The sequence below is a fragment of the Eretmochelys imbricata genome, chromosome 26, assembly GCF_965152235.1.
Source record: "Eretmochelys imbricata isolate rEreImb1 chromosome 26, rEreImb1.hap1, whole genome shotgun sequence".
In the NCBI taxonomy this organism is placed as follows: domain Eukaryota; kingdom Metazoa; phylum Chordata; order Testudines; family Cheloniidae; genus Eretmochelys; species Eretmochelys imbricata.
In genome coordinates, this window is record NC_135597.1 from 1,598,534 (window position 1) to 1,622,402 (window position 23,869).

Consider the following 23,869-nt stretch of genomic DNA (forward strand, 5'->3'; position numbering starts at 1 on the left):
TACCATCACGATCCCTTTGCTACATGCCCTGTGCTGCTACCCATTTAAAACAGCTCCAGGCATGTGAGCTTTGCTAAGTGTTGTTAATTGCAGCAGCCTATGTCAGGGCCTGCAGGGGACAGCGTATCCTGTGCCAGTCACCTCCCATTTAATGCAGGATTCGCTACAGCCGGCAGCAGTTGTATAGACGTTTGCTCAGCCTGGGTTATTTTGCTGGGCTTCACAAGTGGTTCTAGGGTCAGACAGCCTTCATGCAGGGAGCAGTGTCGATTGTCTGTCTCCGCAGAGCAGCCATCTAGCTGACACCCCATGCAGACAGGGTCCAATCATTGCCTCCCTGATCGGGCACAGCTCACCATCCCCTTCCCTCTGGCCAGCGGGGTATTTAACATGCTTCCTTAGACCAGGAGGTCATTGGGTAGGGCCGTTACAGTCTGTGTTCTCTGGAACGCTTGCTGCATATTCTCTGACCAACTACTCAAAGCAGCCTCATCCGGGATGGGACACATGCCATGAAAACCAAAAGTCTCTCTTGCCAGAGAGAACTTCTATCTAGTCTCCTAAAATGTCCTTATCTTAATTTTCTGCCACTAATCCTAGCTACACTCGCTTCCCAGTTAGCTGCTTGGCCACAGGCCATAAACAGAGAAGCGTTATACTGAGGAGCTAGTCAAGATTTGTGCAGCATTTTGTAAATGAAAAACACCCTTTCTCTGAGCAGTAAGTTCTAGTGGTTTTCAGTACCAAGCCAGACGCAGAATCTCGCTTGGTTTGTGAGGGTGAAAGTTCTTATCGTGCAGCACAGTGGCAGGTGAGCGAACACAGCACCGGAATGGGAGCGGCGGCTGCTCTCATCACAAATGCTCTTAGACCGCAAGCCGGTGCAGGTGGAAAATCTCTCTTTAACGCCACCCCTGCCCAGGCCCATGCAGCGCACCAGCAGACGAGCTCCCTGGGAGTAACAGCTCTCGGTGTAGCTTGGAGACTCCCCACGGACACCCAACACTAGGGCACACGCTCCTGAGCACTCAGCAAGTAACAATCCCCCATGTTCTCCCATCCCAGAATCAGCTGCTCCCCTTCCTGCCAACCTCCCAGTTCCAAGGAAGAAACAAGCTGCCCTGGACACAGACCGTGACTTGTCTGGCTGAGCGGAGGGTCTCCCTCTCGTGTGGCCGAACCCCCCACGAGCCCTGCATGCTCATGTCCACCCCAGAGCCTCCCTGTATCGACTAGTGCGCATTCCACTGAACCATTAGAATGGCCGCAGGGCTCTGGAGACCTGAGCTGGGAATCCCCACAGAAAGCAAGTACCTTCCCCTTGCTTTGCTTTACTAACGTCCTTGGGAGGCTTAGGGTTGTTAAAGCTGGCGTTAATCTCATTGTCGTCTGCCTGCCACCTTCCTCTCTGAGCTGTCCCAGCTGCGTGGAGCTGAGCTGGCGTAGCACGTCCCCTTGCCCACAGCTCTGCTGCAGTAGGGAAGGGATTTTATCTGCACGCCGGTCACCGCTCCGACACTGCTGCCAGGCTCCCAACAGTGCTGCTGGGCACGAGGCTAAAAGAGCAGGACACAGAGCGACTGACGGGAGGACACGGCGTTTCATCAGCAGCAGCAGTGCTCTCCGTCTCACCAGGGCTGTGTGACCGCCTCCCCATTTCGGCGGACACCATCCTGGCTGTAGGGAGGGAGCAATCGAGCTGGCTTCCAGAAGCAGAGTTTGGGGCCCTTTTCGATAGGGCGAGAGAGCTCACTTCCCCGTCGCTATGCACTGTGACTGGTTCCAGAGAGGCACAGGATTTTTATTCGCTCCACCCGTCTGTGTTTTCTTTTGCTCACTTTTCCTCTCTTCTCCCATCCCCGGCAGCCCCAGGGGCAGACGCTGCTGCGGCACGCTACAGGCCAGTCCGAGGCTCAAGACCATGTCAGCTCCATGCATCGCCCAGCAGAGGGAGCCATGCATGCAGCCCAGAGAGGGCCATCGGGACAGCAGACTATCTGTGCGTTGAGGGGCATGCCTGGCAGCTTCCCACCAGCTTTTAAAAAAAGAGCCTCTTGCAACATGAATTCAATACATGTTGCAAGGGGATTACACTGCCTGTCTGAGAGAGTCCACAAGAGCGTGATACCACATGCCAATCTCCCCGGGCACATGGCAATGGGAAGGCAGCTGGTAAGGACACAGAGACGGTCCGCAGGCAAACACAGCAGCTGTCACTGCTAGCACCTCACAGCCACCGTCTGTCCCTGCGGAGAGTTACTGGGCTGTCGGGCTGCATTGCCTGCTCTTCACCAGCGGGTGCCACAGGCTTCCACGTGATGGGGACAAGACTTTCCCTTGTCACTGGTCTGATCCCCTGACTTCCCTTCCACTTCATTCCAGTTGTAAAGCTTCATATCTGGGCATCTTAAAAATGCTCCGACAGCACCTGCATATGTCTCCACTGCTCATCTGACTCTGGGGACCATGAACATCCACTTGTTCATCGCTCAATCCTGACCATGTGTGGCTCACACTCCCACCTGTCGGGATTCCTGGGTGTACAAAGTACCATCCCCTCTGCCGACTGTTCGCGTGCCCCTGCCTGTCCTCGCCTACCTTCCTATTCCAGCATCATCCCATCCGCCTGCCTGGACAAGGCTTCAGGCCGCAAGCACAGAAGGAAGGCCTCTCTCTAGAGTGCACTTCAGGGGCTGCTGTGAAATCAGGATTGGTTAAATCCCCAGTTCACAATTTTAAATACATTAGCTCCCAAAGCAGCTTCTCCTGAGGTGCTTTCAGAAAGACTTCTCACCACTGTGAGGCTGATCCAGACGCCACATGGCCATTTCTGCAGTGCCCTGAAGGATTCAGGCCTGTATCAAGGAATGTGGGATATTAGCAGTCAGAGAGCAGGGATTTGGGGTGATCACTTAGTATATTCAGCATAGTCTCCCACTTTTCACTGTGTATGCAAGTGTCTCAATATGCTGGCAGAGGCCCAGCTCGTACTCACAAAGAGCACTTTTTACTCATGCAAACAGCCCTGCTCAAGTCAAGGAATGTGAGTAAGGGCTGAAGAATCAGACCCGTAGGGAATCACAGTGTTTCATGGGGGGTCACTGGCACAGGAGAAGCCACGGGAGGTCAGAGTAAAGGTGAAGCTGCACTTACCAGGGTGCTGCTGGGCCCATCCTTCTCCTTCTGTTTGAATGTTTCTTTTTCGAACCCTAAAACACAGGGCACAAGGTGTTACAGCTGCCTTGAGAGCATGACTGTCACCCCAGCCCAGAGATTTGCTGGAAGAGTTTAAGGCCATCTCTTCCAGTCCCCGAGGCTCAGGATCCCAGGCTCTGCGGGGTTCCTGTCTTTACACGGATGGACAGTTTTATTTTGGGTCAGCATATGGTCTGTCTGTTTTCCTCATACACAGGGAAATGCCTGCCCAGGGGGACCCTGGCAGCAGCAAAGGAGGAGTTACCAGCACCTGCTTTCCACAGGAGCTGGCAAAGTATGGGGAAGACAAAGCAGCAGCTCTGTGTAGGTGCAGGTGCCAAACCATACTGATATTGAATAGGGGCCCCAGGGAGGATCACAGCTCACAGCAGGAATGAGACTCAGGAGACCCAAATCCAGCTCCTCACCTTGGACAAACCAATCTATCCTGTGCCTCAGTTCCCCATTCGTACAATGGGGATGAATGATACCTCCCTACTGCATTCGTGCTGTGGGGATACAAGCCATTAATGACCAGGAGGCACTCAGATACTGTGGTGAGGGGGCCATACAACTCCCTAGATAAGCTGCGCTAGGTGCTGTACAAATACACATGAAGATGAGATCTCGAACTTTTCCTGTTTTCTAACAGGATTTACTTGAGTGTCTACAATCAAAGTCATTATCCATGTACTTTGTAAACTTTGGGGTGTTCTTTGGGATCCTTTGGCTTGGGAAGTGTCAGATCAACGTAACAGAGAATCACAGAGACGTAGGGCTGGAAGGGAGCTCGATAGGTCATCTAGTCCAGTCCCCTGCACTGAGGCACTACCAAGTGTTATCTATCCTGGCAGGTGTTTATCCAACCGGTTCTTGTCATGGATTGTTCTAACATATTATTAGAATTAATAGTCCCTACAGGATAAGGTGACATGCCGCATAGCTAGCAACTGCCCACCCTGAGAGCTCTGGGTCAGGCACAGAGGTTTTGCTCCAGCCCATGGCTCAAGACAGGAGTAATGGACGGGCACAAAGGAGATCAGAGTTAAGGCGAAACCCATCACGTGATGGAGCTTAGAAGGGATGAACTGCTTCACTCATTCAACATCCTTTGCAGGCCAGTCTGGAGAGAGGTCCTTCAGGAGGCAAGGTGGTGCAAATCTCACTCTTTGGGTATGAGACTTACTCCCTAGCATGCTCACTCACTCTCACACACGATCCTAAGCTTCTCTCACTCGTTTTAAGTAAATATATAGAGATTTAAAATATTTTTACTCAGGCACTGCAAGAGACAACAATAAGCTTGGAAAGACACTTCCCAAGCTTGTGTACTGTGGTAACCATGGAGACTACAGGCCCTTGTGCGATATGTGTGCGAGAAGACAGAGGAGGCTAGTGGGGGGAAGGGTGCGGGGTTGCGTGTGTGAATAGAGGACGGTCGAAAAAATAGGAGTTTGCCCAAAAAACGAGTAGGAATTGATCAAAAGTTTGTGGGTTCTGCAAAATACAGTTCCAAATTTAAACTGCATTGAGCAAATTCAGTTTGCTCTCCAACCATCCAGGTTTTTGTTCCACCCAGCAAACAGTTGTTTTGATTAAAATCCACTGGTTTGCACGGCAAATAGAATTCTCACGCACCCTAGCCTTTAGTGTGAATTAGGACAATGAAGTGTTTCCTATGCAATATTAAGCAGTGTACATTTTAAAACAAACTATTAAGTGCTGGTTGGATTAAACACCTGGACTATTGGATGTCACCAAGGACCAAAGACGAGAATCCCTGTCTTAAGCAATGACCTAGCACACGTCCTGGAAAGTGTCACTCTTTGGCCTTGACCCTCACTCTTAAGCACAGCCAGCCCTTGGCATCTCTGTACAGGGCTGGTGTCCATCTGCTCGATGGGGGTGGGGATAAAGAGATCCACATAAGTGCAATCAAGGGAGTGAGGACTCTTCCCCTCCAAACGAAAATCACTGGCCCGCTCCCAACAGGGGCACCCAAGAACAAGAGTGGCAGGAAAGCGGTGGGCTTGCTGATTCAGTGTTACCCACCCTGCAGGGCTTCCCTTCTGTTGCACTCAGAGCAAAGAGGGGAACAACTCCCCCCCACACACACACACTTTTGTGGCCATGCCGCAACGTGCCTTTATCCTTGACAGGTGCCATTCACACCACTCTCCTCGGCTGCTGGCTCCTGACCCTCGACAGGGACAAGTCATTTTCAGTGAACCTCCCAAGTTTCGAATTCACCCCCATCTACATCATATTGTTGGTAAATGTAGGGAGACTGTAGGACATTTGAAAAAGAAATAGAGCAGTTGGGAGTCAGGACCAGCCTTGACCAAATTTTTCCTCTGGTGTGTGTTCACGGGTTTCCTCTGGCTTCGCATGCCCCAAGGCACACGTCCCCTCACTGTGCTTTGGCCTCAGAGCCAGCTCTGTCCGAATAAGCATTTAAGGGCCGGGTTTTTCCCCACCTTTGTGCTTGACAAGACGCTGCCCTGATGGCCCCTTTTCTCCATCACCACTTACAGTAGCAATGCTGGGCGGTTTCCTGGAGGAGGGAGGGAGGTGCCCACCATGCCTTCGTCCCCCATATTCTCCCCTGCTGCTATTGCCACTTGGAGGCACCATCACACGCCAAGAGGTGGAAGAGCAATTTCAGTCCCCCAGGGTGCTGCTTCTGAGCAGTTTTGACCACAGCCCCTGACCTTTCCAGAACTACACTCAGTGTGGCGTGTGTACAGGATCCTCTTGCAGCTTTCCCCCGCTCTCCGTCTCCACAATCTGGATTTGCACAACCATCAGCAACAAACGTGAGGCTGAACACTGACTGGGTGCAAGATCCTTCACTCCCTACGTGCTACCAAACAGGTTAATAGATTCTGCAGCCAGAAAAGACCACTGTGCCCCTCCAATCTGAATTCCTGTATAACACAGGTCATAGGATGGCCCTGAATTCATTCCTAACTAAAGCAGATCTTTTAGGAAAACGTCCAATCTTGATTTAGAAATGCCAGTGATAGAGAATCCACCACAACCCTTGGTAAATTCATTCCATTGGGTTAATTACTGGTGCTGTGTTCCACCTCAGAGGTGTCTGCATTTCAATGATGGTTGAAATGGCTCACATGTATATAGTGTTTGTAAAGTGGAGGGATCATTTGGGATGAAAGGCTGTTGATATTGCAGGTGGTGACAAGCAACAGCTGTTCCCCCCACTCTGAATAACACAAATATAAGCCTCACACCAACTGGGGCTGATGATCTGTCAACAGAGTGGTTCATGTGTCCCTTTCTATTCTCACCAGCAGCAGAGGAGAGTAGACAAAAGCTGTCTCCTCCAGTAACTGATGTCTGAGTATATCCTGCAACTCTAAAGGACTGCAGTATATAAATTACGAGCCCTATGTTCCTAAATTACACTTTGGTGCTCTGTGAATGTGACTGGCTCTTCACTCACTAATAAGGCAAAAGCAAAGGTACCATCAGAATACAAGGACGACGGAAAGCAGGAAGTAAAGAGCCCACTCTCCACTGCTACAAATTCTGGTTCATTTTCTCCACTTGGTCTATTGTTATTTTTTATTGTCTAGATTTCCAGTAGGCCTGATTCTGCATTGCCCTGCACCGTGGCCAATCTCTTCCCTCAATGGAAAGTGAGTGCAGAATGCAACGAAATCAGAATGATGGGAAAGGTGTAAGTTTTGCACTGTGACACATGGCTACCCAAGGAGCAAGGCGCTGGGGAATCAGGCCCTGCGAGTCTACAAGAACAAATGTGTGAAATAAAAGCTTTTCTCCTTATCCCACGAAACCTTTATTTCCCTGGAATACTCAACAACTCGTGGCTCAGTTAATTATCAACGGTGACCACCCGTGTAGAGAGAAGTAAGAATTCTCTCTTCCAGGAAATATGCCCACAGAGACTATTACAGCTTTTTCTCACATTTCAGGAGAAATGATTAATGTGTAAGAAACAAAACTGGCCAGGAGATGGCTGTAAATTTTCAGTGTGGCAGTTTTTGCCATTCTCACCTGCAACTTTGACATTGATTTAACATCACCCTTGCTGACTTTTAATGATTTCAGAATGGATTGGCTGGAGCTGCAAATTCAATAGAAGACAAAATACCGCCACGACTGTTTCTACAGACCTTGCTTAGCAAATCCAAATGTCCTTACAGGCACGTATCCAGAACAGTTTTCATTTATATGATTCTTTAATATACAGATCTACATGATCTAGTAGACAGGTCCTGGAACTAAAATCTAGGCACATCCAAGTTCTAGTCTAACCCAAATTAATGTGTGACCTTAGGCAAGTCAGCTTAACCAGTCTGTGTCTCAGTGTCCTCACCCGTAAAATGAAGAGAATACCTTGAGGGACTACCTATCTTATTGGGCTGTGTGAGGACTAGTTAACATTTGAATAACGCTTTGAACACAAAGTTGCTCACGCTTCTTCTAATTACCATTACTAAATATCAGTCCACATGTTACCGACTCTCAGTCTCCCCACACTCATGCTGGGCAGGTGTCAAAAAGCAGAAAAGCACACATAGGAACTGATTTTTGATTCACATTTGATTGTTCTGAAAGAGCACAAGCCGGTTTGCAGCTTGATAAAAGGCTGGTCCCACTTCACCGCACTGGATTCATGTGACAAAACAGACTCATGGCTTAGACAGGGAATTTGCAGAAGCAGCAAGGCACCAGCAGAACCAGCATCATGGGAGAGGGGACTGTTTGTGATCCTGGATTTATTCTGCACATCCACTGTCTGAGCCAGTTTCAGTCAGTGGCGATGGAGATGAACTTTCTAATGTAATGCCATCAGCTTCTATATAGCACTAAAATAAAAAGGGCCTACATAAAAACAACCTACAATCACTGATTTTTCATAATGTAAATAATACAGATGAGCAATTTGAGCCTTTAACTAGAACATACTGTAGCTTCCTGCCCAATTAATGTAAATAAGATGCGGGATGCTGCTGCTCAAATGGCTCTGTTTGCTGTTAGAGGTTATTTTGAGGTCACTTGGATTTCATAGAATATCAGGGTTGGAAGGGACCTCAGGAGGTCATCTAGTCCAACCCCCTGCTCAAAGCAGGACCAATCCCCAATTAAATCATCCCAGCCAGGGCTTTGTCAAGCCTGACCTTAAAAACTTCTAAGGAAGGAGATTCTACCACCTCCCTAGGTAACGCATTCCAGTATTTCACCACCCTCCTAGTGAAAAAGTTTTTCCTAATATCCAACCTAAACCTCCCCCACTGCAACTTGAGACCATTACTCCTTGTCCTGTCCTCTTCTACCACTGAGAATAGTCTGGAACCATCCTCTCTGGAACCACCTCTCAGGTAGTTGAAAGCAGCTATCAAATCCCCCCTCATTCTTCTCTTCTGCAGACTAAACAATCCCAGTTCCCTCAGCCTCTCCTCATAACTCATGTGTTCCAGACCCCTAATCATTTTTGTTGCCCTTCGCTGGACTCTCTCCAATTTATCCACATCCTTCTTGTAGTGTGGGGCCCAAAACTGGACACAGTACTCCAGATGAGGCCTCACCAATGTTGAACAGAGGGGGACAATCACGTCCCTCGATCTGCTCGCTATGCCCCTACTTATACATCCCAAAATGCCATTGGTCTTCTTGGCAACAAGGACACACTGCTGACTCATATCCAGCTTCTCGTCCACTGTCACCCCTAGGTCCTTTTCCACAGAACTACTGCCTAGCCATTTGGTCCCTAGTCTGTAGCTGTGCATTGGGTTCTTCCGTCCTAAGTGCAGGACCCTGCACTTATCCTTATTGAACCTCATCAGATTTCTTTTGGCCCAATCCTCCAATTTGTCTAGGTCCCTCTGTATCCTATCCCTGCCCTCCAGCATATTTACCACTCCTCCCAGTTTAGTATCATCCACAAATTTGCTGAGAGTGCAACCCACACCATCCTCCAGATCATTTATGAAGATATTGAACAAAACCGGCCCACGTACATTGTACAAAACCAGCATGTACATTTCTGAGTGTACATGCTGTATGTCTATAGATTTAGAGAGAGAGAGAGAAATAGAGATATGCTTCCATACCTGCTTCTGAGGATGAAAACGCATGATTTATGGTAGACACAGGAACATTGGAACATTCAAAGTACTCCAGGTCGTCTTCTGGCTCACCTTTCACCTCTGGCCCGGATGGTTTCTGACTGGAGGATGTAGATGCCAGCTTCTCTTCGTCAGTAGCGTGACCATCGCAATTTGCAACGTCTGGGATTTTTGAGATCAGTGCTCCTTCATCCTGTGGGATCAAGGCAGGCAATTCAGCAGGGCTAAACTAATCCATAGGGATCAGACAAATGCGTCATCAGAACAGCCAATGGAAAACAACAGAAAACTCGTCAAGTGGGCAAGCCGCTCCTTTCGGCATCTCAGGAAGGTTTTGGAAGAGAGAAACACATGGCAGAGAGGAATGGACAAAATCCATTAAACGGTGTGATCACAAAACCTGGCACCTCACCACTGCCCCAGAAATGGACAAGGGACACTTTCAAGGCATTGCCCCGGTTCCGACACAGAAATGTAGAGTCCATGATTTCATTTATTGGCCAAAAAACTTAGCAGGGCAGGGAGGGGAAGGATTATTGGATAGTTGCACATAAAACATCTCCATCATGGATTCTTCCAGCTCCTCCTCATGTTGTTCACCTCCTCCCAGAAGCCAGGATTTGGGGATGTTGAGAGAGATTTTCATCGGAGAAGGGGGATGTAGTGCAAACTAGTGTTCTCAGGGATGTCTGCTGGCTGGTTCTGGGTTGTTACAGGTAAATATCAGTTTAAAGCTAACCCTCTCCCCCAAGCTCTTCTCATGATTATGTCCCCCCTACATCAGACCAGTAACAGGAAAGACAACCCCGAATCAGGACTGCAAATCCTCCTCCTTCTCAACATGCTCACTTCCCACACACAAGCACCTGCTGGCCTCTGAAGAACACAGGTAAGTACCATTTGCTTAAATGTACCTGAGTGCAAACATCCAGGACCAGGGATTGCATCTCATATTTCTTCACCTTGCAGCCACTCCTGCAACAAGAAAGAGAGACAGATTCAGTCCCGGCTTTGCTGTTCTCATCAGGAGGAGGACAGGTGGAAGGAGAAGCATGTGCAGAGATAGGCTGAAGCAAATGAAGGGCAGCATTGCACTCTGCTGATTGGACAGGTCCAAGCACTTATTAGGAAAATATTATGGCAAAGCAAGTTCTAAAAACAAAACAAAAAAACAACCCAAACCAACCAACCGTTGTGTTCTTCAGAATATTTATTCCTCCGCAAAGGTAAAGCCCAGAGGAAGCATCTCCAGTCAGCTCTCGCCTGCTGATGGAGAGGATTACAACCAACAATGAGCTTGGTAAGCAAGGTTTCTCTTACTAGGTCATTGCCCTGAATCTCTAAAGCTTTATCTGGAGATATTATCCAGGGGTTTGACATACACGTTGGCCTTCTGGCAGGATGAACAGTTTCAACAAAGAGACCCTCCACAAGCACCAGAGCACATCTTCTGAAGCCATGTGTTACTCTGTCCTATCTACCTTGCAGCTCCGCCTGGCTCTCATCTCCACAGTATCCATCCATGCCTTTTCCAGGCAAGTCAGATCTGCATAGCCAGGCCCGAACAGACTTGATGGGGGTCTTCTGCTCTTCTCCTTTCCCTCCTTGTAGTACACTCTGCTTGGTTTGAAAGGCAGAATCATTTCGTTCCTTGGTATTTTAATTATCTATCCAGCGACGGTGAAAACGATGTCTCAAAGAGGAGGGTGCTGCAGCATGCCCTAAAGGCTAAGCTCAGGGTGACTCTGAGCTCTTCTTGTGGCTCATTCCAGATATGGATCCCCTCAAATGAGAAATGCTTCATCTCCAGCTCTCGGGCATTTAGTTCTGGGTTTTGCAAGCTGCACTATCCATAGTAACTCCTGAATGGAGATGTGGTTATATCCGTATCTGGGTCTTAACACACTGATGGCCAAGGCCTTGAATTAACTCTGGAAGCAGACCAGGAACCAGAGGAGAGAGCACACCATGGGGGTGGGGTATGGTGGGGTGGTGCGTGTTCCCAATTGTCAGCCCATGGAGGAGCTGGGTAGCTGCATTCTGCCCAATCTACATTAAAATCCACATTCAGCGAGTGTGGCTTCACTTTCCCACCAGGTTGTATCCTTGCTTTAGGCCCTGTACTGAGCTTTGCTTGGGTTAAGGGTCTGTTTTTCTTTGGACTCCATGCTGATTCATTTCAACCAATGTGTTAAACAAATTTAGCAGACAGCACTGATCCAGAGCCAGATCCAGAAGAAAATACCACGGGCTTTCTGAACTGCGCAGTCAAACATGCAGGATCTGAGAGGCACTATCCTCATTCTGGCATTTGGCAAAACAGACTGGCCATGTCCCATGGAACTGGAGCATGCCCCAAGGGAAGTGGAGGCAGGAGTCTCTGGGGCACAAGAGGAAATGGAGGCACCTGCCTTGCAGCAGGATAACATGCACAAGTGCATTCATCTCTCTCACATAGCACAGGAAGTCATGGTTCACCATCCTGGCGGGGAGTAATGGTTCACCACCACCTCACTGCCTCAGTTAGCAACCTATTGTTCCAGCCCTTGGTTTTTGGTTCTCCAGAGGACAAACAGTTGCTGAGCTTAAAGACAGATCTTGTGAGGGTCCATTACAGACATTTATAGGAAGGCTCGCTGCCTCCAGCTTTCTCAATGCTCCTTACCAGCAATTCTGCAATGGTGAAGCATGAAAAGATTTGCACTGAGGCCCTACTCCATAATCATCCCCTTCTCCCCCCCTCAGTTCACTCTCAAATTGCTCTGTTCTGTTTTTGTGCCTCTGCCCACATGCACACGCTCCATGCAGGGGTCGCTAGTGCTCGTACAGCGCACAATGAAATCTGTTATACGCTGTGTCTGTGGGGGAACCTGATTTGGAGGCTACCATTCACACCTGTGTCTGCCTCAAAACCCCACTCAACTTCACTCTTCTCCGTAAGATTCTAACGCAAGCAGTTGAATCTCAGGTCCAGTGGGGCTTGGCAGATTGCTCTCTCCTTAGGTGCAGAAGTGGGCCACCATGCGACCTGCTGGGGAGAGGGTTCTCATGCCATCTGGTAGCCAGTCTGATCAGAGTACCCTATCCCCTGGTTCGCTATCCATAAGCTGCAGGGGAAGGAGAAGAACCAGGCTAAGCTGCTCTCAGCCGTAGGTTGCTATTACACACATCCCACTAGCCAGCTGAGTTTTGCTTCTCTCTGCTAGACACATTTGTGCTCTTCTGTTGTTCTTCTAATCCTGGAGCATGAATATAAAGTGACCTGCTTCTGTAACCTCCAGGGCTTTAAGTCAGCAAACCCTGAGGCTGCCAGACTCAACGGGGATATGGGACTACACAAACTAGGGAATGCAGGTCATGAAATACCCTCTTTCTACAGTGTATTGAGTGCCAGTACTTAGGACTCAAACTAAAGCAAAGAAGGTTGTATTCAGCTCAGGAAAATGCCTGGTAAATGGATTCCTAAATATGTGTACAATAGGAAGATCCCTAGTTCATAATCCTGATTAAAAAACTAAACAAAACACCAATAGTACAGAACGGCTGGTCAGTTTTCAGTCTGAAGGCAAATGCCAACGCTTGCATTCAGTTTTGTTGAACACTGTCCAGTATTGTACATACTGTAACTGACCCTTTCTGTGCTGGCATCCCCAACTGAGAACTACGCAGACAATAAAGGCATAAAAGGGGTGACATAATGTAAATAAACTAAGTCTCCCGTTCCAGCTAGTTCTGAATTTCCCTAAATCTACTAGCATAATGTACATGAATCCTATCTCCACTGCTGCTCTTCGGAGTGGGTGATGGGGGATGTTAGACAATCACGAGTAAGATGAGTCCCCCTGTTCCAGGAAAGTAAAAGGACCCTAGAAATCTGGTGTCGTGCGATCTCTGTTGCTCTCTTCCTTACTACAGGAAAGCACAGGGAAAAGTGCCGCACTTCCACAGAGACAACACAAGGGAAAACACAGCAAGGGGGAAAATACTTTCCTACAAGAACACACAATATTTCACTGGTCTGTTGTGGCCGGGGTGCTCATGCAGAGTGCTGTAGCGTACATGACGAGTTTGTTATGGTCAGGCTGATCTCACATGCAGGCTGAGCGCACCGGTTTGTTACTGTAGGGGGCTGATGCTTGCCGGGGTGGCACACGCTGGTTTACTATTGTAAGGGTTTGTGATGGGTCCAGATGAGGCTTAGCCAAGTGAGGGACAATACCCCAGCATATTTAAGTCTAACTGGCTGCCCTAGGCTACCCTAACCAGGCTTTTGGGGCTCAGTTAAAATAGGTAGACAATCAAAAAGGTGTTGCCCCAAGGTGAGAGCTGTAAACTAGGCGTGCAGACAGCTGCCCCCTGACCAGTCACTCAGCAGAATTAACCAGAAGAATGGTTTTGTGCCGTCAATGTTTGAGTCCAACAAAGGCAGGATTCTCTCCCCACTCGCAGCAAGGCCGGGCCCAAATGCCAGCTAGCTAGCTCAGACTTTTCAGGGCACATCCCGCTGACGGTGTGGGGTGTCATTCATCATGGCCAGGTCCTGAACAGGCTGCCTGATGTTCTAACCTAACCCTAAGATAACGAGACAAGGCACTGGACTGGCAGGCAGAAAACCTGGGCCTTATCCCCGGCTCTGCCACCGACCTGCTGTAAGACTTTATGTTACTTCTGTTTTCTGTTTCTCCTGTTACCCTTTGACTGTCCCGTCTATTTAGATGGTAAAATCTCGGAGGCAGGGATTGTCTCTTACCATGTGTCTGTGCAGCAGATAACAGAACAGAGCCCTGATCTTGGCTGGGCTCTGGGTGGTACTGCAGTACAAATCATTAACTTTAATCTCTGCACTGAGTGTTCAGTCTCCACACTGCCTAGACAAAGGCGTTTTACCTTCTCCTTGCCCATCACTGGATAGGGCCAGTAATAGTTAATAAATAATGCTAATACTTCCCTTGTTGAAGGATGCTATTCTTTGCAATTGATTTTTATTTATTTTATTGTGCAGGAGATTTGCACTGAGCCAGGTAAACCCTCCCCAAGCCCTAAAGACATGACCACAGGAAGTTATGAAAAAGAAACGTTTCAGAGTAGCAGCCTGTAGTAGTAGACTAAGTAGTAGACTAGTAGTAGACTAGACAGAGTAGTCTGTATCTGCAAAAAGAACAGGAGGACTTGTGGCACCTTAGAGACTAACCAATTTATTTGAGCATAAGCTTTCGTGAGCTACAGCTCACTTCATCGGATGCATTCAGTGGAAAATACAGTGGGGAGATTTATATACATAGAGAACATGAAACAATAAGTGTTACCATACACACTGTAACGAGAATGATCAGGTAAGGTGAGCTATTACCAGCAGGAGAGCTGGGGTGTGTGTGTGAACCTTTTGTAGTGATAATCAAGGTGAGCCATTTCCAGCAGTTGACAAGAACTTGTTGAAAGAATCTGTTAGTCTCTAAGGTGCCACCAGTACTCCTTTTCTTTTTATGAAAAAGGAAGTTAGGTTTTGAGTCCCTGGGCTCCTGGAGGCCTCTGTGAAGCTACTGTCTCCTGCCCTTGGAGCCATTCCTTCAGTATACGCTGCCTGCCTCACTACTTTACAAAGACTAGTCACATGGGGAGACATCCCCCCAGGGGAAAGATTCACCTGCAGGACAAAAACCACATTTGTCTCTACAATGTATGGATCCAGGAGAAGAGCCCCCTAACCCAGTGGTTCTCAAGCAGGGGTATGCATGCCCCTGGGGGTCCATCAACTCAGCTAGATATTTCCCTAGTTTGACAACAGGCTACATAAAAAGCCCTAGAAAAGCCAGTAGAAACTAAAATTTCATACAGACCGTGCCTGGTTTATCCTGCTCTATATACGATACACTGCAATGTAAGGACAATAGTTCTATTCTAATTGATCTATTTCATAATCACATGGTATAATTGCAGTAACAGTGTGCCAAGGAACTTTTGTTTTTTAACGTCTGATTTTGTTTTTAAGTGAGGCGAACCTTGGGATAGGCAAATCCAGCCCCCTGAAAGGAGTACAGTTGTCTGAAAAAACTGAGAGCCTCTGGCCTCACCAACACATTGATTTCATACCCTTTTACGTCATCCAAACACACTGGAAGTTGACATGCCATGGGAGCAAGCACAGACACACACCTGCAGTACCACCGCCGTCTCCCTTTCTCATTCCTTTGCACACAGCCCATCACAAGGCTAAGCTCTCTGATGAATAAGGTCTGAGAGAGGTGAACACGAGTCAGACAACGGAACTCAAAAGGTAGGAAGGAGCCTGCATGCCATGGAGAGAAGAGGGGTTGGAGAATGGAAACAAATAAAGAAAACAGAAGAGAGTACTTACAACAGAAAACAGAGAAATTTCACTTGTTCAGTAGTCCTGATGCATCAAATAATAGACAGGAAAGAGACAGACAGATGGAGAAAAAAAAAAGCACGTGAAAAGACCTGGATATTATCTCTCATTTGAATAAATGTAACGAGTTGCACAGTTCTCTTTCTTGGGGAGGAGCATGCAGATAGGAGACAGTCCAATTCAGTGTTTATTATTATTGGAGAAGAAATGAACATTCATGCAAAAATCCAAAACCCCAGGGACCCAGGTGCCTGGAGCAGCCTACTCTGCTCCTAAATAAGGAAGAGATGGAACCTGAAACTTTAAGTGATATTCCATTGTCTGCTAACTCTTAACCACTTCAGAGTCAAACACAGACGAGCACAGGAATTTAACAGATCCATATAGATTCCTTCCAAGATATTTCTGAAAGATGTCAGAGAGACCAGGTCATTCAGGTTTGCCAGGTTTTCTCCATTCTCTCTCAGTTAAAATCCATCCTCCAGGTTTCCCCCCTCACTAAAAATTTCACCTGGACAACATGTGAGCAGAATGGCAGCTTGTTTCATTTTTAATGTCAATTCAAGCACAAACTGTGTGCTTCCTACACTTCCCCATTTAACCTGTTTCCTGCCTCTCCTTTTGCTGCTGGTTCCACCTGCCCCTTTGGCCATGTGAATGTCAGTTAATAATTACAAGAAAAAGGCCCAAATATTTAGTGGGAAATGACTCTCTTACACAATAATCCTTTCTGCCTTCCTGCCTGTTCACAGACTACATATTGGGGTTATATCAAAAGATTAAACGGTATTGCGACATTTTGTTTCTGGTGTTTTGTATGTTGCAACTTCAAACTCTGGGACTCAAGTCACCTGGAGACATCAAGAAGGCCCAGACCCTGCTCGGAAGAAACCTGAGACACAACAGGTGAAAGGCTTACAGTGACATATGCACTCCCAGAGAGTGGATACAATTCAGCCTGCATTCCCAGTTGGCACTGTGAAACCTCAGTACTTACATGACCATTTTAAATAGCATGCTTTAAGAACTAAATATGTATTTAAAGAATTCCACATGTACATGTACCAAAATAGTCCTGCAAGGGAAGGCAAACTGCATATGCTGTCTGGGCAGATGTGATACAGCCAACAGAACAAATGGCCTGACTGTTTAACCGTACTTCTCTTCATTAGCTATGAAAGAGGAAGTTCCAGGAAGACCTGAAAACAGTTTTAGCAATACGTGATGAAACAGACATCCATTTGCATTGAGTGGAAGAACTACAGATCCCGCGGTGCACCCGCAGTTGGAAAGCCCCTTTCTGCCCAACCCGCAAAACAAATCCTGAATGTGAATAAACCATTTAACAGCAGGTGATTTTAAACTTCATACACTGGAACCTCAACCACCTGTTCTCTCTACCACGCCAGGATCACAGGTGATTCTTGCGACCAGGTCCCACTAAGAGTTGTTACTTGCTATGCAGCACTAGCTGGTAGCTGAGACTCTAGGCTACTTGGCTGTTGTGACTAACACATACACTGCTGAGTGTATTTGGCTTTCTCATCCTGTCAATTCATGAAGAACCACTGGATGAGAAAAAAAAAGAAAAGATACAGCACCTTTGTGCAAATACAACAGGGCAGGAACAAAATGTAGAATCTGGCTGCCTGCCGTAGGTGTCTATCTTGCAGCTCATTCACCAGCAAGACTAGCTTAGATGAGAACAACGTGGCAGGAAACAGGAGCATTGCTGCAATTACTCCCAAGGCATCTGGGAAACAAACAAGCAGGCTGCCATCCCACAAAGCAAACCTCCGGCTGCCTGACCCCGCAGAGAGCACAAAGAGCAGCAAACCCAGCACGCGGCATCACTCACGTTATCAAGCGCGACTTGGCCTTCTTTGGAGAGGCTTTGCCTATCGTCAGCTCCTCGCCCTGAACCTCCAGGGTCTGAGACTCCAGGATTTCATTGAGATTGTTATCAGCTGTGGGGCAGGAGTCAGCAGCTGTGCTAGCTAAGCTCTTGGTGGGTTTAAAAGGATCCACTGAGTCAAAGTTGTTGGGGTCAAAATGATAGGAAGCCTTTGGGAGGGGTGGGGAGTTCTGCAAGTTCGAGCTGCTGCCAAAAGGGTTGAAGTTAGGATCATCCCACTGACTGGGATCCACCGGGTACAAGGCTTTGGGGAGAGGTACCGCTGCTGAAGCCTCTTCCGGGCCATCAGCACTCGTAGGTTTGTTACCAGCTTCTCTTTGTCGTCTCGGAGTTAGTTTGCTGGCAGGTTTCCTGCCGATTTTCTTGGGCAGGGCTTTCTTGACCTCTCCGTTCTCCGCCCCATCTGTAAAATCAAATTCCAGCTTCAGAGCATGGCCCCTGGACTCCTCAGCCAACTCCACCCCCGAATCATTGGTATCACTGTTTGAAGCCATGAAGGTTTGCTGAGCTGCAGGAGGAGAGTTTTGTATTTTGGAACCTCCCATCACAAAGGGATTTATTTTCTCATCATACTCAGCTAGATTGAACTGGTAAGATGCTTTGGGGACAGGGATGCCCTCCGTGACGGTTTCCGTTTCTGAAGTCTCTCCAGCTGTTTTCTTCCTAAGGGAAGATGGTTTCACTTTCTTGAGCTTGCTCTTGCTTGGCACTGACTCCAGGGCAAAAGTTTCAGCCTTTGGCTCAGCATCAGCCAACCCTTCGAGAGTGACAACCATGTCTTCTTCTGACATCACCCACGCTTGGGTAGCTGTGGGTACATTGGATGACAAAGTCTGGTCTGGAGCCGACACTACTGAAGATGGAGAATCAGTTTCTTTTGTGAGTGCTGAAGAAATACCCAAAGGCGGCTCTGTTTCTGGTGCAACTCGTGTCACGGATGAATCTTCATCAAGTTTGCAGTCAGTTTCTGCTTTAGAATTCTTGTCACCTTGACAAACTGCAAGAGGCGTTTGCACCTCATCCTCGGAGTGCTTCTGGGGTACATATGTCTCAGAAATTTCAGCTACCAGCTGTTCATCATCTTCACGCAATTCTAAAATAGATAAAAGCAGCTATTAAAACCATGCCTGCTCTACAGCATTCTAGCATATTCTGCACCTAGACATCAGCTGAATGGGTTATGGATTGGCTTCCCTACGATCTTCCTCTTCTCAAAGCTGCTCCAAGATTTACAGACAGACACAAAGATCAATATATGTATTTAGATTTATAATTTATCCCCAGCTGCAGATACGTTCTGTAGAGTTTAAAGTACACAATCCAGAATCTGAAGGTCACCATATGAGAGAGAATGCCCACACACAGACCATAGCTACTCACCTACCAACAAACCTATAACATCCTCTCCCTATGACCCACTACCACCCTAATGCCCAAGAAGAAAGATTGGCTTTGCAACTTGATTGGAAAGTCAACAAGTCTGAGTTGCAGAGGACCCCTAGCTAGGACTGGTCAGATAGTGTTGATTGCGACTCCCAAGTATAAAATCTAGGTTGCAAATGTAGAATAAAACAACAAAATGCATTATTGCCCACTGAGATGGGAAGTAAAAAAGACAAATCAGTCTAAAGCAACCACAACTTGAGAAAACAACCTAGAAGTTCATTTGAAATAACATAATTTTACTTTATTTCACAGATAGCGGCAAAAGGGGCAGGTCTCTAGGAGGGGCAGGTGATGTTGGGATAAGTGGTAGTACAGATATTGTTCAACTACCTTCGTTATATTTTGTCATTGAGCTAATATGTGACAGGGAATTTTTTCAAGTCCTGCTACAAATGCGCACCTTGTGCCACGCTGTTATTCCACAGCCCTAGCTTGACACCGATGAAGTGGCTTGTTCAAAAGAACGTGAGTAGGAGCAGCTATGTAATTTGCCATTTGGACACAGCCAGTTAACAATGCTACCAGCAGCCGTCTCATAAGCTCCAGGCCTTTTCCCACATCTTTACTTCCCATCCCAATGAAGAGAAGTGTCCTGTCAGCGGAAGAGGAGTATACCACCTTCAGCCTCAGCACCATTTCACCCAAGTCCGTGGGATTTACACGAAGGCTGGTTACACTGTTCCAGTGTTCAACGATATCTGCTTGAAGGCCCCATTTCATTGCCAAAAAGCTGTCCCGTGGTCTCAGTGTAAGAAAATTAGTCTCGGGGTTTAAAGGACAAATTACAGGCTGCAGCTTGAGTTGCAGGGGCAGCTGTGCAGAGACGGACGGTGCTATGGTGATTTGACTGCGAGTGCACATCTGGGTGTCCATACTTCACCGAAAGGAGGGGGGGTTAACTGCAGGTAGTGTATGTACACAGTTATTTACTTTTGTACAGTTCCACTTTGAGCAGTAAATGAGTTAGGCACCCAATTCCCTACGCCCCTTTGAAAGCCTCAACCTCCTGTCTCTCCTCTAAGGCAGCCTTTGTTGGGTGAATGCAGATTTCAGGCAAAAAAACAAAAACAATAAAACAAACAAAAAACAACCCGAGGAAATAGAGCACCCTAAAGTCTGTAACATAAACTCAGTTTTTGCAGTGCAGTCTGTGCATGCCCAGCCCACAAAAGCACCGTGTAACTTTCGTGCTGGGTTGGTCTCACGATATTCAGCTGAGATATTCTGAGTAAGTTTCCCAGGCCTGAAGAAGAGCTCGGTGTAAGCTCGGAAGCTTGTCTCTCTCGCCAACAGAGATCAGTCCAATAAAAGATCTTACCTCCCCCACCTTGCCTGCATTTCAGCATTCCTGCAGGTGAAGGTGCTGTTCACGGCAGCCAGGCTGAGCCTTGAGATGATGGTCCCAACTTTAACAACTCCCATGGATTCCAGTCCTCTCTCGGCTCTACAGACACTCCTAAAAGTATCCTGCGAACTTACAGGGAAGCTCTGAACATGATGCAGACCAAGGAAAATCCCTTTGTCTGTAGGTCTCTAATCTCCAGCAATGACCAGTGTGTAACCACTACACCCGCCTTCCTGCAGAGTGAACGGTGCTATGCAACTCCCCCGCCCACTCCAGCACACGGAAAAGCCACGAGGCCTGAATTTGTCACAGTGTCGCCAGCAAGGGGGATGCTTGTTTAGGTGAGGCAGCACCCGCCCTGAGTAAGGGTGGCTGGATCAGGCACACAGTAAGCATTGAAAGGTTTCCTAAGGACTCGTATGCTGAGCCCCACGGCGAAGGAGCTGGTCTGACAACAGCTCTGCTCACTTCTGACATCCCTGCGTTTGCTCTCCAGAAACTGTCTTATTAATTCTGACAAGCACAGCAACCACTTGGGGGCTCATCAGCCACCAAAGAGCCCTCCTGTTGCGTAACGCTCCTGACATCAGTGTGGTGATGCTGTGCCCCTTCTGGGGGGGGCTGATCCAAACCAGGAAGCCAAGCTAAGCTGAATTGTCTTAACCTTTCACGTGCTGTCATTTATTTTATGCTCCCATTCCCCTTTGAAGGATTCTCTATCTTCTTGATCGTCATCTTCCTGGGAACTGGCTGTGATCTCAGAAACAGGGGGCAGTCCCCTAACAAGTCAGGTACTAGGGAAGGTGATTATCTGAAGACAGTTTTTGCAAATATTAAAATGCTGTGTCTGAATCAGCAAAGGAGACATGTGACCAGTCAGTAGGTTCTCCAGTTAGTATTTTAAACGTCTGCTATAGCTGGTTCTCTTTTGTTTACCCAAAATACATGGCTCACGTCACCGAGATGTATAAATGTGAGACGCCACAGTGCAGTGAAAGCAGACAAGCGTATATGCTTGAGGGGAAAAAATACAGAAAGCAGGGTCTGTTAAAAGAACAGAGGGTGTGTTCAAAATGATAGATTTAGCTCACAACCAACCAACCCAGGAATATCTCTGAGTTTTTCTAGAAGATTCTCTCTCCCCATCCCTGGAATGTTGCCTAATCTCATTCTCATGGCAGCTAGCCCCCTCTGCAGAAATCCTGTCTACGTGTTCATATCATGCTCAACACTATGCTATCCGAGAGCCTTAATCATGGATCCTGACCCACGATTTAATCACTGCCGGCCACAACTACTGCAGTTCCCTCCCTCCGTTAGTCTTCCTAAATCCTTTACTTTTTAACCTTTTCCTCTCTTTCAGGGGATCCTCAACTGCTCAGACACCTTGAAAACGACAGCCGTCAAGTGACTAGGCGCAGAAGGGACCATACTGCTGTGAGCTGGGCTGGGAAGGAGGGAGCAGGGAGGGAGAAATGCCCTGGGTAATGAAATAATGTAATGAAAGCCCATCCTCAACTCTTCTGCATGCCTCTTGCATTTTGGCAAGGGGCATTTGGCCAGATTTCCCAGTACTCAGCACCCATAATTGAAGCCAGAGTTTTGAGTGCTCATCTCCCATTGTAACCCCTACCCCAAATGTCCCGGATGCCTCTGAAAAATCTGTCCTTGGCTGTGGTGTACAGAGCTTGTCTGAAAATCTGTAATAGCACAGGAGACTTCAAGGCACAGCGCTAGTCCTGGGAAGCCCCTTTTCTACAGCCAGTACAATGGCCTATGATTTGGTCTCTGACCAGCCCGTGTAAGTGCATCATGTCTGAAATAATGCAACTGTTAATACACTTTCACAAGGGGGATATGAATTATGGTAGGCAGGGCAGCCCACCTGACCTGCTAAACACCAAAGCACTCATCTTCGTAAGGACTTTATGTCTATCAAAGTGAGTTTGTTACTGTTCCATATTTTCTGGCTACCGAGTGCATTATGGATCAGCAAAAGAAGATAAACATGGAGCAGAGAAATATCCACATTCCTGCACTAATCCAGGATGCTGAACCAAGCCTGACTCAGCTGGTGGCTTCTGATTTGCATAATTGATCCTCAATATGCTAAAAACCATGGAAATGAAGCATGAAGGACGGTCTGCACCCCAGGGTGGGGAGGGAATGTTCTCCGCTAGAAACTACCTTCCTGCCCCTGTGAAATATATTACCAAACACAACCACAATGAGACGACCTTTGTGAAGCCGTGACTGTGTAGCTCTTCAAGCCAGCACTGGGGAGGGTCTTCCTCCCACTTGTTAACAGGATAACCCTTGTTAAAGCCCACAGTACTTTACTATGCCTGTTGTACGATACAGTGTTTCAGGCTACTGCTGTGGTACCTGTTCCGAAGGGATGATCTGATCCTGAAATTAAAGGGACACAGGACAGCCACATTGTATACCCTGGGGCAGTGCATTCTCCTTGTAGCTAGTGTGCTGACAGCCATAAACTTAAATCAGTCTAAATTCATCTACCTTGAGTAACTAAAAGAACATGCTACTCCATTTCCACGGAGGTCGCCTCTCTGACCTCTGCTGTGACCCACCCCCCCGTGTGAGAGTCGCACGCGGGTTTGGGCTCTGTGTATGAAGGACACTTTGGTTACCATCATTTTGAGCTTGGATGTTGAGATTGGCAGGGCTCTCTCATAAGAAATACTGGTGAACTGACTCTTCTGGGAAGGCACCTTGATTTTGTAATTTGCTCCCTCCTCATGCCCGCCAGAGTCCAGACTTGCTCACCCTGCAGGCTGTGGCAGAGCCCACCTTTTCCCCACGCACGTGGGGAGCTGGGTTATACTGGAAACAGGAGGTGTGCATTAGGGACATTGACGGGCTTGCGGCAAATTCCAAATGGCAAGAGATGATCACCGCAAGGCACTGATCGTCTGGGTGGAGGACTGTCTTAACTTGATGGGAGGGACAGCGGTCACTAAAACCTAAACAACTGCAGAAACAAACGAACGCAGGGCTGGGGTCAGAGTCCCCAGCAATCGCAGGGCAACAGGGGATGCAGTGCTGGGTCTGGGGAACACCCCATGTAATAGAGAAAAGCCAGTGGGGCAGTAAAGAGCCACCTTATCTATGCAGTCAAAATCCCCTCTTCACATTCCCCGAATGCGCATGCCACCCTGCCTCTGAGGTAATCCTGGATTCCAGCTGCGTGGTCTGGCTACCTTGTTAATACCCCGCAGGGGACAGCGGGTATTGGCTGTCTACAGTAAGGCGGCAGACGATCCTTGTACACACAGCACGTACCCCCTCAGCTGTGTGAGGCCTGCAAAGGCAGAGTATGGCTCGGGGCCCTTCAGAACTTGCCCACTCTGACAGCAGCTTTGACTCTCACCTTGCTCCTCTCCGCTGTCTGTCTGAGGGGGTGTGAGGCTCCGTGCTGATTATGTGATAAGATTATTATACACGCCATCGGTTTTCCCACATCATGG

At 47.8% G+C, this 23,869-nt stretch overlaps 1 protein-coding gene across 2 annotated transcripts in view; it reads right to left on the reverse strand.

Annotated features, from left to right (window-relative positions):
* TACC1 (transforming acidic coiled-coil containing protein 1) overlaps positions 1 to 23,869 on the reverse strand; it is a 43,215-nt gene that overhangs the window by 10,349 nt on the left and 8,997 nt on the right. The window contains exons 3-6 of one of the 2 annotated variants that reach the window (XM_077805838.1): positions 17,534 to 18,683; positions 10,223 to 10,283; positions 9,294 to 9,501; positions 3,154 to 3,209 (exon numbers count right to left, since the gene is read on the reverse strand). In XM_077805838.1, the coding sequence (XP_077661964.1) occupies positions 3,154 to 3,209; positions 9,294 to 9,501; positions 10,223 to 10,283; positions 17,534 to 18,683 (1,475 nt within the window). Of the gene's footprint in view, positions 1 to 3,153; positions 3,210 to 9,293; positions 9,502 to 10,222; positions 10,284 to 17,533; positions 18,684 to 23,869 lie in introns of those variants that run through there. The other variant, XM_077805837.1, reaches the window with a different exon arrangement.